We start from the raw sequence: 19,821 nt of genomic DNA on the forward strand, positions 1-19,821 counted from the left end.
AGTGATTCATCATAATATTATAGCTTTATAAGCATCTAGTAAATTATGATTTTTTAAGACAAAATCAAACGAACAAAATAATTTAAGTTATGATTGGCATTTAGCAAGCGCACAACCGAGTTTATATTTCGTTACATTAATATGTATGTGACTTATAGTATATTATTAGTTATTTATTCCGCACTATATGCAGACAGATATGTAAATCTTATGATCATTTCAATATAATAGGAAGGTGATCAGCCTCCAGTGCCTGACACACGCCGTCGACTTTTTGGGTCCCTGGGCGATGTTTTCCTTCACCGTTCGAGCGAATGTTAAATGCGCACATTGAAAGAAAGCCCATTGGTGCAAAGCCGGAGATCGAACCTACGACCTCAGGGATGAGAGTCGCACGCTAAAGCCACTACGCCAACACTGCTCTTAAACTCATATAATCATTGTCATTAATAACGAATCATTTTGAAGGCCAATTCCTATCGATGTTCAAATACGCGAATCTGGCCTGGAAACAACCGACACTACACTCGCTCAACACGTAACTAAACAAGATTTTTCGTGATAAGATAGGCCGGTAGCGCATTTGCGAGCCTTCTGGCATTGAGAGTCCATCGGTATCACTTAACGAGTAAGCCTGCTGCCTGTTCTTTAAAAAGACCTAAAAACGCCTGCGCATCAAATTTTTGCCAAAACAACTTTTGCAAGTATCGGGTGTTTTTTTTAGAGGTATAGAACTTTAAATTGCAATAAAACAACGATGGATTATTGGAATGACATGATTTTTTTTTTATTTGAAAGATAATCTTGTGGCATTACATTTTAAATATGATTTCTGGCATATGACTGCCACGGCTGGCTCGGATATAGTCCAATCTGGATGTCCAATTTTCCCGTCCGTTGTTCCCGATTTTCATAAGCGAATTTTGTTTAGCGATGAAGCGCACTTCTGGTTGAATGCTACGTCTACAAACAAAACTGCCGCATTTGGAGTGAAGCTAATCCTCAAGTGTATGTCGAAACACCGTTACATCCAGAAAAACTGACTGTTTGGTGCGCTTTATGGGCTGGTGGCAGCATTGGCCCATACTTCTTCAAAAACGATAATGGCCAGAACGTTACAGTCAATGGTGATCGGTATTGAGACATGATTACTAACTTTTTCATTCCTGAATTGAACAGTCATGATGTCCAAGAGCTGTGGTTTCAACAAGACGGCGCAACATGTCACACAGCTCGTGCCACAATCGATTTATTGAAAGACACGTTTGGTGACCGCCTAATTTCACGTTTTGGACCTGTGAATTGGCCTCCAAGATCTTGTGATTTAACACCGCTAGATTATTTTCTGTGGGGCTATGTAAAGTCATTGGTCTATGCGGATAAGCCACAAACGCTTGACCATTTGGAAGACAACATTCGCCGATATACGGCCGATATATTGCCGATATACGGCCAAAAATGTTGAAAAAAGTCATCGAAAATTGGACATCCAGATTGGACTATATCCGAGCCAGCCGTGGCAGTCATATGCCAGAAATCATATTTTAAATGTAATGCCACAAGATTATCTTTCAAATAAAAAAAAATCATGTCATTCCAATAATCCATCGTTGTTTTATTGCAATTTAAAGTTCTATACCTCTAAAAAAAACACCCGATATAAGCTAGCCTGTGATAAATAAGGAAGTAAACAAATTCGACTCTCAATGTTTCGAAGGAAGCATGTTATTAAATAACTTTATTTTCAAGGAAGCTTTGCAGATTTCTTTTAAACGTAAAGTGTAGGACTATTACATCCATCTATTATTACTTTTAATTTATTTATTCAAGAGAACATAACAGACACATCACAAATATAGGATATAAAAAATCCAAGTTATAATTAGACTCTTTAAACTGCCTCACAGACACAATCCATCGCTATTAAAAAGTTGACGAGCGCCTTTTACTATCACTTGAATCTACAAGTACATAAAATGACTACATACCCCATTCTGCATCAGTCGCAAGCACCACATGAAAAAGAGAAAACATTAATGGTATCGTAGAAGAGGACTGAGCGGCTTTTATTGCCACTAAATCGTGTAACTGTAATCGGCACTTAACTGCTAATTACAATGGTTAAACTTTAACTAATATGTAAAGTGTTCTATACTTTTCTTTAATAAAGTCCCAGAGGCTCTTTTATATCTGACTATTAGTAAATTTAAGAAATGTTTTAAAGAAAAGCTGTGTAACAAGGCTTACTATAAAGTTAACGATTATCTAGTTGATAAAAGTGCCTGGGACTAGTGCTAGACAGGCTACTTCCAATTAATTTGCGATATGTGTTTCCAAATAAGTGTTGTTAGCCATAGTTATTTTGTATGATGCTTTTCTATTTTAAAAGAGTACCGAGAGTTTTTTACGCCGGCTTTTTTCTCGGCCTACACCCTCAGTCTTCTTTGTCGATGAGTAGGGATGTCTACCGACTCAAATTTAATGACGTGGTATAAGTGATACCTGTATCTATCCATAATAAACATATGTAATTTTTTTTTATAGTGTGTTTTCGTATGTTTGTGAACTTAAAAAGCAGCCCACTAGGTCGGATATAGTAAGTAGGCCTAGGTACCAATGGATCTACAGAGTAGAGGAGGACAAGCAATTGACGACAGGTTACACAGAACAGGAAGCGCTGGAAGTTCCACGTACTGAGGCCTGGACGCAGAGCCAGCGCAGTGAGTGTGGAGCAATATAAAAAATTATTTTACCATTAGACAGCTGCATTATCTCTGAGTATTCTTATTTCCATAATATTAAAAAACAGCCGGTTGGCATTGAAAAGGCTGACGGTAAATTAGTATTGATACATTAGAAGATCGATTAATTTTGAATCTCGATTTTATAAATATTTAGGTCAAATTATCAACTACTTTATTGAGTCTCCTGTAGCACCTTTATTTTAACAACTAAGGTTTTTACATCAACAAAATACGGTAAATAGAAAGTACTGTATGCTAAAGCCATGATTAATGTTGCTTTCTACTTTGTGTTTTCTCAAGAGAAAGGTAACAATAGTTAACAAAATTTATTCGCATAGAGAATTATTTGTGGTACCAAAATTTGGCACGATCTCATTTGTAGGCTGATTCGTTTTAAATAAAGCTTTTTATTTCTTTGAAATACGTTTACGAAGCAATTTTAAGTTTTCGTTACAAAAAATATTTATTTATAGACAAATAAACTGTACAGTCTAAATGCTTCAAAACTACAATGTCTCTTGCTTTTGCGAAAATAAAATCTGACAGAATGAGACACAAGAGTTATTTAGGTAGAATTAGAGTGCAATTAAAATGGTGTATTAAACTTTTAAATAATATAAAAAATTCTTTACAGACTTTTATTCAAACAATTTTAGTGAATTTCGTCGACCGTAAGAACAAATTTATAACTTACGGAACGTTCGTTCACCGTATGCCGATGGATGCCAGCTAAAAGTTTCACCAGATTTTCATCACCTCGTTTGCAAGCCCAGTGCATAGCAGTCTGTAAGTAAAATAAAATCTTTCAATTAAATTGCCTAGCATCGATATTAAAAAACATCTAATTAAATTTCGAACATTGACAAAACAGGATCTTATCTCTACTAAGAAAACGGCCTCTCAAATTAAAACCTAAGCCCAAAATACGATATTATCACGAAGAGAGTTAGTAGGTCGAACAAATTACTTGATTGCCTTTTATTTTTATATGTAAAACATTGACGGACAATATAATATCGTAATTATAGCTCCATAATCGGAACGTATTAGGATGATTTGCATTGAGATTAAAGATTATATTTTGTTTAGGGCAGGCGTCATTAGCATAGTTATAGGAATTAGCCCGGCCATCATCGGTGGTCATTTTAATTCTTAAAACGCACGGAATCTTCGGAAAACCGGTGTTCGTATGGCGGCTTATGTTTACATGCGTGTAAGAGCCGCATACGTAATTTCATAGATTAATGCTTTTAAGTTATAGCAATTTTCTTAATATGAGACTTAATACAGGAACTAGTAATAGACAAAGCTTATTGAAGTGAAACTTCTTTAGGCGCATAACGGTAAAATTTTTACGTATGAAACGCAATAATAATATTAGCGTCACTAAGATGTGCAGCGTTTTTGTCGAAGAAAAGAGAGAGAGCGATTGAGACCGATTGAGAAAGAGTGCGAATTTAAAATTAAAATTTCGTAAAGAGAATTTATGAAATATAAGTATTTTATATTTTATGCAAAATAATTTATTGAAATTTTATATGACTTAATGTAAATTAAAATGCCACGTGTTTTTATTATCGAAGAAATAAATTAAAAAAATTAAAATTTTATTATTTATAATTTTTATTAATTTTAGACAATTTTAATAACGATTAAATTAATACATCCTAACATATCTTCCTTTTTTCCCCTCCCTCTAAGTCTCAGAAATCTAAAGTTTTATATTTGTATAAATATGAACAAGACTTAAAAATTAGTTTGCCAAAGAAGTTTTACTTCTGACATGTGTGCTTTGTACGCACGCACTTTTTTTTATGTAATAGGAGGCAAACGGACATGAGGATCATCTGATGTCAAGAGATACCGCCGCCCATGGACACTGTCATTACCGGTCTTTTAAGAATTGGTACGCTCTTTTCTTGAAGGACCCTAAGTCGAATCGGTTCGGAAATACTTCAGTGGGCAGCTGGTTCCACATAATGGTGGTGCGCGGCAATATCTACCTTAAGAAACGCTCAGTTGTGTAACGACGGACGTCGAGGTGATACGGATGGTATTTTGTATTCTGCCTTGACGTCCGAGTATGAAACTCAGCTGAAGGTATTAGTCGGAACAACTACTTCTAGAACAGCTGTTACTAGAATCATATGCTCTACATGCTGTTTGAACTTTTTAATTAAAAGAAATAAAACAGTATATTTTTCATATTATTTAAAAACAAAACAATGATATTAATAAAAGAGGATATTAATTGCAGGTTGTACAAACAATTGTTCACACCTTATTTATAAATAAAACATCAGTCTTATTGTGTGTTTTATTAAAAACCTGAAAACGACATGTTTATTACTTTATAATTTTCATTACTATATTTTAAGCTTCTGCGCCAAAACATAATTATGTAACTAAATACCTACTTCGTTTCAATAAAAAAAACATTAAATGATTCTAAATTTAAAATTACAGATCTCAAAAGCCGTAGAACGCTAATTATATATATTGTTACTATAATATAATTGGCATCAAATGCTTATATTTACTCAACATCAATTGAAATATATTAAAGGTAAATTCACGAGAGGGAATCTTTACGTAACGGTGCTAGGGGCTAAAATACGAATTTCTGGGTAAAGTTAACTATAACTTTATCTTGGGGTATAGAGCAATCGACGTTCCGACAAGATGTAGGCGTGATCGTCGCTGATTCAGTGGGGTTGTTAAAGACGGGCGTTCCTAGGTTCGACGTCGGTAAAATATTGAACGAGGGAACGTTGTTAATTTGCTGCACACGCCGCCGGTGCGATTTTCTAAGCCCGATAACCGATATAGGATGGCTTTTCGGCAGATGTATCCAAGTACCCTTATAAAATATATCGCAACAAGATTCTCATATTGAACGATGTTAGATAATATATAATTAATTAAAGATAAGTGTCTAGGCCTCGGATTTCTGTACCTCTTTCGTGGGCATTTGTTTTATTAAATAGGCAAGTAGGCCTTCTGTGCCTGATACGCCGTCGACGTTTTGGGTCTAGGGCCGGTTTCCTCACGAACATTGGTGCACAGCAGTACGAGCCTCACGGAAGAGAGACGCTAACACCACTAGTCTAACACTACTTTAGTATATAATACGAATATTGTACGTTACAGAATATTTCGCGGCATATAATAAAACTCGTAACCAAACAAAGACGCTTAAATAAAAACAATACGTCTGCCCAGTAGACTATAATAAATTTAACTCATTATTTTAAATTCATATTTGTTTTACAGCCGTTATAATTAACACGTTGGTCGAGGTTAACGTAGAACAAAGTCTAATCTTGGCAATAAAATTTCAATACCGCGGTCAAGCAAAGATCATAGTTGTTGATATTATAACTTGTTATAATACAAAAATGATGGAATCATAAAGATTACAAGGTAGATTTATGTATGAGCATTTTGTTAATAGCTACGTATACTAATTAGTATAGAAACGTTCCTTGTAGACAGGAGGGGAACAATCTGTAATGTTAATATTATACAATGTGTTATAATATAATTTACAAAGCGATATACTTACATACTGATGTTCGGGAACGCAGACGGCACATGAAATAAAAAAGCAAACATTATTTTTGATAATACTAAAACCTGTTTGTTTAAACTGTCATTTTTTAATAATAAATTTTGACCTCGTAAAACACCTGCTTTATGTTTAATATTAAATTCGTTATTTATATGACTTTAATTATTGTTTGCTATGCTAGATAGTAATCTAATATAGCAAAATTATTAAACTGCAAAATCGAGTTTATTTGTATTATTCTTAACTGGTTATAATTTTTTTGTTCGTGGTGTTAATACCTTTGCAAACACAAAACTGAATATAAAGTGTGGTTTTTAATACCCTGGGTATTTGAAACTATTTCATAGTCAGTCGGTTAGACTGAACTCTCTTAATCCAATTTCGACACTTTCAACATCACTGCTTACCAAAGGCCGCTATTGAATTGAACATTCAAAGAACCGCATATATGAGATTCGTACTCGGGTCTTTGTGGCCGATGGATTACACTTACTTTCATGTAAATAAATTTAGTCTTAAATATTACCACCAAAATCGAGGAACCCTTTACAATTATATTCGGTTATGCAGATGTCTATATACATCTTTCATTGATTTCTTATTTCGTCATAAGTTTTCTGTCTAAGGGAAATATGAGACGTAGCTATAAGAATGACTCCCATATATAAATACTAGCTGACCGGGCAAACGTCGTTTTGCCATGTATATCATTTATAATAAAAAAATAGGGGTTGATCGTAGAGGGGTGAAAGTTAGGGGTTGTATGTATTTTTTAATGCTGTATCATAAAAAAATAAAAACAGAAAAAAATATTTAAAAATAAAAATAAAAAATTTAGGGGTGGACTGGACTACCCTGGACATGTTGTCCAATTCTCAGACATACCCAATAAGCACACAAATTTTCATGAGAATCGGTCGAGCCGTTTCGGAGGAGTTGAACCACAAACACCGCGACACGAGAATTTTATATATTAGATCATATACGATTAAATTGTTAGACTGCCATGTGTTAGTTCTTACCAGTGCAGTGGCGCTAAAACCGTCTAAGTCAGGATCTCACATTTTTGTATCTGTTTCGTTATCATTTGTTTTTTATAATAGGCAAGTAGGTGAACAGCCTGACAAATGATTTTTTGGGTCTAAAGCCGGTCTCCTCCCGATGATTTCCTTTATACGAACGAGTGTTACTTACGACCTCAGGGATGAGTCGCGCCGAAGGCACTAGGCCTTAACTGCCCCTTCGCCATACGTACTAGGTTACTAGGTACTAGATACTACTTAGGTACTAGGTTAATCTTAATCAAGTTTATAATTAAAATTCTTGTTTTAAACGACTAGTTTCCTTAAATAAATCCATAGTATCCGAAGGAAAATTCTTAGGCCGACATTTCCGTGTACGGCACACCGAATTTACTAATTTATCGTCGTCTAAGGCTAATAAATTTAAAACAGGATTACTTGGTTCGTGCACAAAGCAAAGCTTTATAATTTGTTCTAAATCTTTTAGACGTGTTTGGCTAATTCAATATTGTTTCTTGGCTAATTGTTATATAGTTCATAAAACATTTTCAAGTAAAAGTAATTTTTAAGTCTATATATACTAAAATGTGTATAAGTGAAACTGTATGTATGCATTTTAATAGGCATTTTGTTTTACTCGTGACTAGTTATGGATGATAAGGGTTATACAAGGACAATTTATTGTTTATAGGTAGCATCCAATCAAATATTTGAGATATTAAATCTTGTAAATATCGACTCTTCGTGGTTAATAAGTACGGATTTCCGAAAAGTTTATTACCCTCGATTCATATTTTATTTTTAACCGGCTTGAAACAAGGTTTTCAGTTATTAAATAATTGGATAATATTCGAGTTAAATTATTTATTAGGCTTTTTCGGCCTTTTAAGAATTGAAACGCTCTTTTTTTGAAGGACCCTAAGCCGAATTGGTTCGGAGATACTTTAGTGGGCAGCTGGCTCCACATAGTGATGGTGCGCTGCAAAAAATTCCTTAAGAAACGCTCAATTATGGAAATGACGGACGTCGAGGTGATACGAATGGTATTTAACATTTCACCAGTTTTTCAGAAACTGAAACTTTTTGACTTAAACATGTATAATTGTAGATCTCAACTTAGGGAACAGTCTAAGTTTCATCATAATCGGTTTAGTAGTGAGATCCACGTATTTTTTAATCGTTACTTTACGTTTCAGTTGGCAGATGTGTGAATAATTTTTAAAAATACTTTATAAAACAAAAGAATGTTTCGTTGGCCTTTGTTCTACATCATTGAACGCCGAAGTTCCGTAAACGCGATCGTCACTCACAATAAAAGCAACGATTAGCGATACACTATTTACACAGACCCCACAAAAGCTCATTCATAACTCTAAGTGAATTTATGTACAGACACTAACCGGCTTTAGGGTCAATAAAGCTATTCGACTTCCGACCACTCTAAAGTGTAAATTGTTATAGGTCATTTTATTCGTCGTAAAAAGCAATACTATGTTCTGTGGCCGGACGTGGAATACTTGACGTAAGTGCGTGGACACTCATTAACGAAAATCACTTTACATTAACTAAAGTTATTCACGCTTGCGCACATGTCACCTTTTACGAAAGACTTTTCGCCGGGCATCTATACTAATATTATAAAGAGGAAAGGTTTGATTTTTTGTTTGTTTGAAATGAATAAGCTCGGAAACTACTGATTTCAAAAATTATTTCACCGTTGGCAAGCTACACTATTCCCGAGTGACAAAAAAATTAGGGATGCTTACTAAAACTTGAATAATCTAACCCAAGGTGTAAAAAAATAAACAAAAACTTCCTTCAATCGTGTGCGCTGCAAAATCTATTAATGATAGAACAAAATGATGTAGGTATTCCAATTTTTTAGGACACATCACTATCTATAAAAATTGTCACGACAGCATGTCTCTATCTTTTATAGATACGTCACAATAAGCGTCCTTTTATTAATTTTTTTTTCATTAAAATACCACCGCTAGAAAAAGCTCTTTATAGGTAGGTACCTAGGTAGGTATTGATCCTTATCAAAATAATTACCAACGTTTCACATAAGCTACAATTTAATGGCATAACCACCAAAAAAGCATGGTGGATTGGTGTTCTCCTACCTTTTCTCTTGAATAGTTTACTACTATGTAATATAACAAAAATCTTAGCCACAGCAACGCTTGGCCGAGTCTACTAGTCTAATATAATTTGAGTCAGACAAGAGTCACATGTATATAAGCTACTACTAAAGTGTGCAACTCTCATCCCTGAGGTCGTAAGTTCGAAACCTAGCATCTATGTGCGTATTTTATACTCGCTCGTGTTGAAAGAAAACATCGAAAGGAAACCGGTATGGCTTACACCCAAAAAGTCGACGGCGTGTGTAGTAGTAGGCTTGTGTATATAAACAATCACGAAAAAGAGAGAAATCTGAGGCCCAGACCTAAAAGTTTGTAGCACCACTGCAATTCTTCTAAATTTGACAGGCGTATAAAAATATTATGTACCTATATATTTGTTAGATACAATTGTATATTTGAGGATCACTTGTTGCTTGTTTATTATCTCATGGTCGATTTATTTGACATGAAGTCGACGTAGGAAAGCATATTTGCTGTAAGTAGACAAAATACCTAAAGTGACTTTTTCCTGCCATTAGAATCAGAAAAAAAAGCCGCATCGAATGACCCGGGTCCTGTGTCTCTACGATGAAAAAAAAATTACATACGCTGTTGAAAACGCCCGTACTTATATTTTTTTAGCAAGATTAATTGCTGTATGTAGACCAAAATCTAGTCATTTCAGACATTTTGTACTTACAGCAAAAGAAAATCTGCATTTTTTTCTTTACAAATACTTACTTCTTCCCATTTAAAAACTTAACACTACTTACTGCATTTCAGCGACGTGTGATTTTTACATTCGTTTACTTACAGCACGTTTACGGAACCTACAGATTTAGTTTTTTTTTACCATTTACGACATTTTATTTCAACCAAACATTACATTACCAAATGACCCACTGCATTTCTAGATCTAATCATAATTATTAACTAATCTTACATCTTGAATTGCAAATGAAAGTACCCAAATACATAAATTTCCTGCATACAGCATATTTACCGCCTGTAAATTGATAATATTTCCGCGCGTACTTTTTTCTTCCTTAGTTACAGCGTTTTAAAGGTTTGTGGTTTAAAAAACTGTTTGCTGTAAGTAGCCAAACACGTACTTATAGTAACTTTGGATAAAAAGTTTACATTGCAAATGGTGACTGGCAGTTAAATAAATATATGTTTCAAAAATTGTAGCAATATCATGGATAGGTCAGACACTATTAATTTTATTCCGAAATTAATAAAGTTTTTTGGCTCTGGTGAACAATTGCAATATGTCTACTTACAGCAAATGTGCTTTCCTACGTCGAAGTGTATCAGAAGATGCAACAGTTCCATTCTCAACTAACCACCTGACTGTAGGTACTCGGTTATTAGAAGGCAACATGGCCTAACCTGATTTCCAGATTTACTTGTATCAGTATCAAAGGCAAGTCTTCAGATGAAGACCACGAAAGACTTACTTTTACAACTGGCAGTAAATGTAAAATTAGAAGCATTTAATATGTATTTCTTTGACGTTCATAAGTGTACATTTTATTACTTAATGATTTTGTCTTTGGTTTAATTTGGTCAGAGGAACGGGTAGGCGATCGACCCCAACTTCTGCTGCCATCGCTACCGTTACTGACTTGTCCAGACTATTTGGTTCTTTCCTGGCAATATGGCCAAGGTAGCTAAGCACCCGTTTGTAAATGATAGTTGACAGTCTTACGGTGATCTTTATTTGGTTGAGAATAGACTTATTGTCACTCTTTGCTGTCCATGGTATACGCAACATTCTTCTCCAACACCACATCTCACTTTATCTTTTTTTGGTTCGACCAGGACTCAAATACGTAGGTTTTTGAATTAGTAATAATCGAATACAATAAGTAAATTTTTTTAAAGAACAGCAGGCAAACGGGCAGTATGCTCACCAGTCCAGGCTCACAGTGTTAAGTGATACCGCCGCCCATGGACACTCTCAATGTCCTTATTATATTTTTACGCCGGCTTTTTCTGTCGGCCTACACCCTCTGTCTTCTATGCCGATGAGTAGGGATGTCTATCGATACAAATTTAATGACGTGGCATAAGTGATACCTTTATCTTACATTTCATAATGAACATACTTTATTTTAATGCCAGAGGGCTCGCGAGTGCGTTGCCGGCCTTTAAATTTTTTTTTAAAGACCACAGCATACTCTTACATAACTAGCAATTGCAACGTGAATTTTTCAGTTAACAAATGACGTAACGTTCCCACCGCCATGTCATGGCGTGAATGACATCCGCCCAGGCGTCGCATTGATTGCGTTTGCATGTACGTCAATTAAGATTCGCGAACCGATGCGTCTTCGGTTGCACTAATTATCATCTTGTCAAGTCTCCGTGTAATTATGCATATGGACTGACACCGACGTTGATAAACGCATCGTATTAGTCTATAGCCATTTGAATGATATCAGGATTACTAGTCATCTTTACTGTACGTGACAATGACGAATTTGATACGTTTCCAGATCATAACATGTAAATTGATTGCATAATATACATTTCTGGGTCAAAGAGGTCTTCGTAATTTAGTAGGGTATATTATATTAAGTCGTCGAGTAAGAGATAACTGTTAATAGACGTTCCCAATTTAATAATAAAAAATCAGTGGCGCTCCAACCTTTATACCTCAGATTTCTGTATCTGTTTCATGATCATTTGTCAATCGATAATAGACGAATAGATCACCAACACACGCTGTCGACTTTTTGGGTCTAAGGCAAGCCCGTTTCCTCACAATGTTTTCCTTCACCGTTCGAGCGAATGTTAAATGCGAACATAGAAAGTCCATTGGTGCACAGCCGCGGATTGAACCTACGACCTCAGAGATGAGGGTCGCACTGAACCACACTCGCACTGCTCTTCGTTTCCAATTTAATGTTCCAAATTGTTCCTTTAATCAGTAATTGATTAACACTTGAAAGTACTTTCTGCAGATACGATACAATTCCTATTTTCAAATCTAAAACCTACAGAGACACAACGAGGAAATGTATTATTATGATGATTAATCAAATTAATAACTATAAAAATACATAAAACAATACTTACACCCTATAGTTTCCAGCAGAGCCGCATATGAAAAAAAGATAATATAAAATGAGTATGTATTAATAATAAGGGAATTAAAACATACCGAATAAAACAATTCCTACCGTGAAGGGGTCCTGGAACAAAAGAAAACCAAATGTTAGTAAATTTATTCGCATGGCTTATGAACAATATATATTATAAGCAGTGTTGGCGTAGTGGCTTCAGCGTTCGATTCTCATCCTGTAGGTCGTAGATGCGAAGAAAAACATCGTGAAAAAACCGACATGCTTTAGACCCAAATAGTCGTGTGTAGGCATAAAAGGCTGATAACCTACTTGCCTATTAGAAAAACAAATGATAACGAAACAAACAGAAATCTGAGGCCCAGAACTAAAGCCATAGGCTTTTTAATTTTTTTAATAAAAATATTGTTATGTTTATGTATATATGCATGCATACGTGTAGATTATAAATACAGAAACAATTAATACATAATATAAATTAAAACATTACTTATAAGTTATAGCATTCCGATAATCTAGAATATTGATTTAAACATTTCATGATTTAGGCCTACAACGCACTAGCGGCTGGCCGCAATGCGGTGTGCCGCTGCGGCAGGCCGCGGTATATACGGTCCGCCGTAGCGGCATGCCGTATTCCGGCTAACCGTCCCTATTGCGGTCCTATTGCGGTCTGCCGCAATCGTCACTCGTCAGTGCTTCTTGAAATATTACAAATTCAAATTTAATGACGTGGAATAAGTGATACATGTATTTTATGTTCCATAATAAACATATTTTTTATTTTTACTCTTTTAAAATAGGTTTACAATATTTTGTTTACATTTGTTAAATAATTATATGTGATGACGTAGGTAGGACGGCTAACCGCGCCGAGTGCGTGGAGGGGACGCGGCGCGCCGCATCATTCAACCGGTGCGGCTCGCCGCAGCTCCAGATCAACCGGAGCGGTTGACGGTTGACCGCAAGTCAGTGCGTTGTTATCGTGCGGTTTCATGTAATAATCGATGTGCGGCCTGCCGCAGCGGCACGCCGCATTGCGGCCAGCCGCTAGTGCGTTGTAGGTCTTAGACTAAAGGACTTTACAATGAATTTAATAATGTAAATATATTTATAATCAAACGCTCAAATGCCTATAAGTCAACTGAAGAAAGAAGACCATTCATAAAACTAAATTTAACTTATAAAATTCCCACGTATATTCTAAAAATTCAATCGCAAATGCAGCTTACAAAAAAAATTAACAAGGCAACTGTTCCCATGGATATACAAGTTTGAACCTTTTAATGTAGCCATAATCATCGAGGTATTATATGAAAATATGTAATAGAGCTAATAAGTGTTGGTGGGTAGCTACCTCAGCGGTCGGCCAATATTGCGCCCATAATAGCCTTAATATTCTCATCAATGTATAAAGACGGGCTGGAGAGCGCCGCGCTCATCGAACATAATTCACGTTCGTTCAATAAATATTTTATGCTTATAATGACTACGTCGTGAATAATTTTCGATTCACTGTAAAATCTTTTCTTTATTCAACCAGGCAAACGAAAAAACAGCACGACGGATTACAGTTGAAGCAGTTTTAAAATGTTTTACACTTCGTAACGACGCTTCATTAATTACCCCATTCTGACCCAAGTTCCTTGACAGGTGTCAAAAATACCATTAAAACACGTGTATTTCTAGCCTAAGGATAATTGTTTATGACACTTTAGGCATGTTTCTCATTACCCTCGGGTAAAACAAACAAAAATTGTCGGTCAATTAATCTCAATCACAAAACCGCGAAACAGTAAATAATAATTAGTCATCGTGTGTCATTACGAGTAATATGTGTCGGGCGTGTAAATGATATTTTCGTGCGGATATGAAAATGGTGAATGAGTATTTCTAAAATAAGAGGCTAATTTATTATCGGCTGCGATGCAGAGGCGCGGTGACGCAAACATTCGTCGACAGAAATTAAGCGATAGAATACTGCATCAAGCGAACCGAACCGCGGATGATAGAGCCACTATAGCGTGCGTCCGCACACGAAACTACCTCATACATCAACGTGTAGACAAATAAGATCACATTACTCTTACACAACTAAAACCAAGCACAGAATGCGAAGAAAATAAATGAGACAAAACACAGTAGCGACGCCTATACAATACTAGATCGGATGCTTAAGCAACCTGTCAATAAAGTCATTAAATTGCGCATAGACATTGTTACTTTAATTAAGACATGAGGAATGCGTGTATCAATTTTTTCTTTCACACTTCGTCTAAAACATTGTGAATTTAATTGCATGCCTGTTAGCGGTTCACCCCGTGGATGTGTCGTTAATAGAGCGTTGTGTCTCTTCATTTTGTTTTAACGTTCAGTGACTCTGTTATTTCGGAGCGACTAATAAATTGCGCGATGACAGGTGTCAGCTGCTCGAACGCCTCTGCACTCTTGTGTCGATGTCTCATTCCTCACGCTCTACTCCTAAATTCTCTTATTTCATCAACGCTAAGTTCAATTTTCGTTCCGTTCTCTCGCCATTCTATTTGTTTTCATTAGCATTATAGTTTTAGTACGGCTAATCTGAATCGCGTGAAATTATCGAGTGTGTTTTTATGCCACGAACATTTTCTACTTCGTTGACGATTCCTTCGTGCAATTTATCATTTCAACTTATTTCAGTTTTGGTATTATAATTACTCGTTTTATTTAAATTACAAATAGAATGCTTTCGCCTTTACATCTTGAACGCAACACGAACATAGGTATGCATATGTATCGACAGATTGTTATTTTATAGCCAGAAATAACAGAAAATTAATCTCACATAATTCAACAAAGAGGCGTTTTTAATTATCAATCATTACAACATCTAAACAAATGAACATCTAAAATTAAACTGAAGTTCAACAAAAGATAACGAATCCGTTTCCTCCGAAAAACGAATAAAACGCATGATACGGTATAAATCAGAGATATATGCATTTCTTTTTACTATCGTTAATTACAGAAGGGCGTATATAAATAAAGAGAGCGCGCCCATGGAGGCGGGCTCGAGGCGATCACCGCGCCTGCGCCCGCGCCGTCGTACTTGTGTTGCGACAAGCAAATGCACTTATCCTTCTGCCATGAAAAAATGTTGCCAGCCGCTTTCGTCGGTCAGTTGTACCAACAATGCGACGCGCTCTTGAGTCATTGCCTCCAAGAGGTTCACTTTGTACCTTTGGACAACGAAAAAACAAAACAAAACGCAAAGGAAACAATAAGAGACGACTTTTGTTTTTATTGAAATTCACCTGTTTTGCCCCACGTTCCACAATTTCATCAATGAACCACGATTCGAATCTCGATTAAAGCGATAGAACGAAACGATTAGCTTGTTATTAGTGAACACAGAATGGAATCACATAAAACTGTCATCATTTCGCGACTAAAAATAAACAGAAGTCTTTGATAAATATCAATAAATCGCTCTGACAAAAATGAATATCAATAAATTGAAAATGTTAAAACATATAATTGGTTATTGTAAATAGCTGGAAGGCTCTTATGCAAAACAGCTCATTCATCGGGCTAACTCAACGACGGTAGCGAATATAAATGATTCTTACAGATTGCACCGGCACTGCACAAAGAAATGGCAACGCCCATTGACATTTTTTAATCACTCCTAACTAATTTTAAATTGAGAAATTATTGAAAATCAATAAAGGAATGTATTATCAACACGAACAAAGATAAGGCTTAGGTATACGCTTGAATGTTAATTATCTACAATACACAACTTTCACAAAGATCCACTGACGTCGAACTTAGCAATTTACATAAATCCCAAAGTTTCACTTGACAAAGGCCTTATTAAAATCTTCGGAATAATTTTAATTTGGGATGACGGCAACATCATTAATCTTAAACACGCTAACAACTTTACTCGCTCAACAAATAAGCGCATGCAGCGTGCGTTTTTCATTTGGTAGAAATAATTTGAAATGCAAATTCTAAAACAGCTTAATTGTAGAACAGTACCGAATATTGTTTAGGGGTCTACCCTATTCGTAGTTAATTCCGTTTAGTCAATTGATTGTGGTACTTAACCCGTCCGACTACAGCTGCGCGTAAATCTTTCTAACGGCCGGCTCGCAAATAAAATCCCGAGTCGAGAATTCGTGATAGCGGTTATCGGCGCGTCCTCATCTCACTTGTCTTTGTATTTCGTTAAACAAATAGAGGTCTTGTTGGATCGGTCCTAATTAAAAACTATATTCAACCGCCGCCGTATGGTGGCCCGAAGTAGTTAGTCACTCCGTCTGTCTAGTGATCACCACCCAGTTGTTTCGTGTTATGTCTCATAGTGGCTATTATACTTAGCTAACAATTTGTTACCTACTAAATTGCCTCTTAATAACACAATTACCAACAAAGACGTCACATAGTAATCGTTAGGAACTGATTGAACAAATTACGAATAAAATGTAATTACTGACTCTAATTACAAACGATATAAAATTGAATCTTTAATCGGTTTATAATTAGAAACAATTGGAGATACAGAAATTTTAATCAGGATTGAAAGTGGAAGTAGCCGACCGCGGCGTCGGATGCTTGTTTAGCTGCGGCCGGCCCACCTCGACCGCGCGTACTAAAATCTGATCTTATCTCTTATATTTTAATAGGTTTCCGTGGCGGCACTTCGCTGCCCAGTAATTGTACAAAATATATCTACGGGAATAAATCCAATATTGCGTTTTGAATCAACCACGGATTGGTTTGCCACGCGTGATTAAAGCTTAAATCAACACACAAAGTAATTACATTCGTGCCACACTTCATCACAGATGCGAATAGTGATTAAGTATCGCCCGCCTTTGGTGCCGTGCGCGGCCCATGTCTTCGCTCGGAATTACTCTACGAATCGTTAGGGAGCAAATCGTCCTGACTTAATTTAGGCAACCCGAAAGGATTAGTTAATACCGACGTCGAATGTTTCCGGGGGAGTCCTGGTAAACATTCACAACAATTATTGATTGTATTTGAATTAATTAAAGCGTGTATATGTGAGATGTTGATAGTATTTTATAAGACATTACCAGACCGTTACCAAACAAATACAGTTTGTTGAACTATTGTTACAGCGATATACAAGCGGACATGACAACAACGATGTATGAATAGATTTTTGATGTAGCTTGACAAGTGTTCATTGTAATAAATAAAACGTCGATCATGGATGGAACAAGAAATATTCCAACATTTTACCTACCGCTGAACGGAACGGCACCTTAAATCTTACGTTAGACATCTTTTAAATGGAATTAATTAAAAGTTTCCTATTCAAAAGAGTATTAGCGCAAGGGTTGTAGCAAACTTCTTTTGTATTCTAGAAGGGAGTTTTTCAGTAAAACAAAGCCGAATCTACAACAAAATATAAAAGTTTTACAATAACGTACACGCCCCGGGCGAGGAGTTCGTCAAAACAGAAAACAATCCCTAACTTGCCCATCTTCTTGCCGAGATCAATATTTGAAAGAAAGCGATAATTTAAAAGGGTTAACAACGGGACATGTTTTGGAGAGCCTTTGATCCCTGTTCGCGGTTTTAGAAAAGGCAATAAAGATATCTTCCTATTTAATTTTATTCCATTCGATACAAAGATTTAGTAGCTGTATGTTAATTCAATTAGAAAAACGTATACGAATCTAGGATACATATCTACTTAGGTAATAGTACCTAAATAGCCTTCTAGAGTTTCTAGAACTACAGTTAATAGCTTGACCCTATCATGGTTACACAACCGCGAGTGAATAGCACATGTAGTGCTTCTGTTAATGCAGTAGCTGTGTCTATAGACATACCTACGCATTCACAGTATAATTAGGCTGTTACACAGCTCTCGAATTCGGCAGTGCCGTGGGCGGGCGGGCCTCGCTCTCACCTACTTCGCTGCGAGCGGCCTTACCCAATTAGCCTTAAAATAATGAACATGTTTTATATTTTCAGTGGAGCGCGCCGTGTTCATCCCGGTTTGCCCCGGGAGGTCATGCCTCGGCCCTCCAAACACAAGTACAGTCAAGTTACATAATTACAAAGGGACAGGACGGTTGAGCTTTGGTTGCGGATGTGTAGCGTTTTGTGTGTAAACGATCCCCATAATATTCATGTTGTGAACTTCACCGCTCCTTATTAATGTAGTCGTATTGTACTCAGCCCAGACTCCATTGTCCGGGTAACAATCATGAACATTTATTCGTTAACCGCAGTATAACTTACTATTATATCTATGAAAAGGAAGAACACTTTAAATTTAATTAACACGACGCTTAAGTCGCATAACGTTTAATTAGTTAACTAAATAAATCCGTCTACATAATTGAATACGGTTAGAAAAACCATAACGAGTATGCGGTGCCGGAATTAAATTATAAGTGATTAACAGTTTCATGCCTCTTAAGTCTACAAATAACGCGACCGCACTCAAAGATTTAACTAAGCTTGAATAAATAATCAATTTGGCGTGGCCCGCGCGGCTTCTGATCGATTGCCACAATAGCGGCCGGATGATATACTCCGCGTGCCGCGACGATAAATATTCCAAGACAAATGTTTAGAGCGTCTCCAGAGAGTTGCGGTGACACTAAATTTAAAAGCTTCAATTGTACAGAAATAACCGAAACACGGTTAAGATCTTTCGAAAACAAATCGTGTATCGGGCGTTTGACGACAATCGTGATTGACTGCGCAAGTGAACGTCTCTAATATAAACAAATTAATAGGGAGCCGGCGTGGCCACGGTGGCGGACGTAATTTAGATCACTCCGCTTTGACGTATGGGGCTAGGGATGAGGGACAACGGCCCGATGTCATAGCTGACATTAAAAAAATATTTGACGCAAAAGTTGTAAATCAGCGTCGCGCGGCGTAACGTCCTTTAGACGAAGTAGCTTTTATAACGCACGCGCTTCCTGTCTAGAGATGTTACGATTATGATTCAAAAGGAAACATAACTCGACGGTGATGATTTTTATGAAATAACTCATATTTAACTATGTAACAACGTATCTATTTTATTGTTTTATTAAGTTGAATAACATTATATTGCATCATTTCGAAACGGTTTTGAGATTTCATTATCTAGACCTTAATGGTTTGAAACATGTGTTAATCACGTTCTCCGAGGGGTTTTATCAAAACGGGAGTAATTTTAAGAATGACTGCGCCTATAAATAAAGGAGTCTTTACATTAATTATGAGCTTAATTATGTTAGAATCCCTTTG

The 19,821-nt window shown here is 36.2% G+C and overlaps 1 protein-coding gene across 3 annotated transcripts in view; it reads right to left on the bottom strand.

Moving 5' to 3' along the window:
* Positions 1-19,821, bottom strand: part of LOC125062300 (ankyrin repeat domain-containing protein SOWAHC) — a 70,594-nt gene that overhangs the window by 17,873 nt on the left and 32,900 nt on the right. For 2 of the 3 annotated variants that reach the window (XM_047668115.1, XM_047668113.1), the window contains exons 5-8: positions 12,651-12,663; positions 11,653-11,657; positions 3,439-3,528; positions 1,989-1,994 (exon numbers count right to left, since the gene is read on the bottom strand). In XM_047668115.1, the coding sequence (XP_047524071.1) occupies positions 1,989-1,994; positions 3,439-3,528; positions 11,653-11,657; positions 12,651-12,663 (114 nt within the window). Of the gene's footprint in view, positions 1-1,988; positions 1,995-3,438; positions 3,529-11,570; positions 11,574-11,652; positions 11,658-12,650; positions 12,664-19,821 lie in introns of all 3 variants that reach the window. The other variant, XM_047668114.1, reaches the window with a different exon arrangement.

Source organism: Pieris napi, chromosome Z (assembly GCF_905475465.1).
Source record: "Pieris napi chromosome Z, ilPieNapi1.2, whole genome shotgun sequence".
NCBI lineage: Eukaryota > Metazoa > Arthropoda > Insecta > Lepidoptera > Pieridae > Pieris > Pieris napi.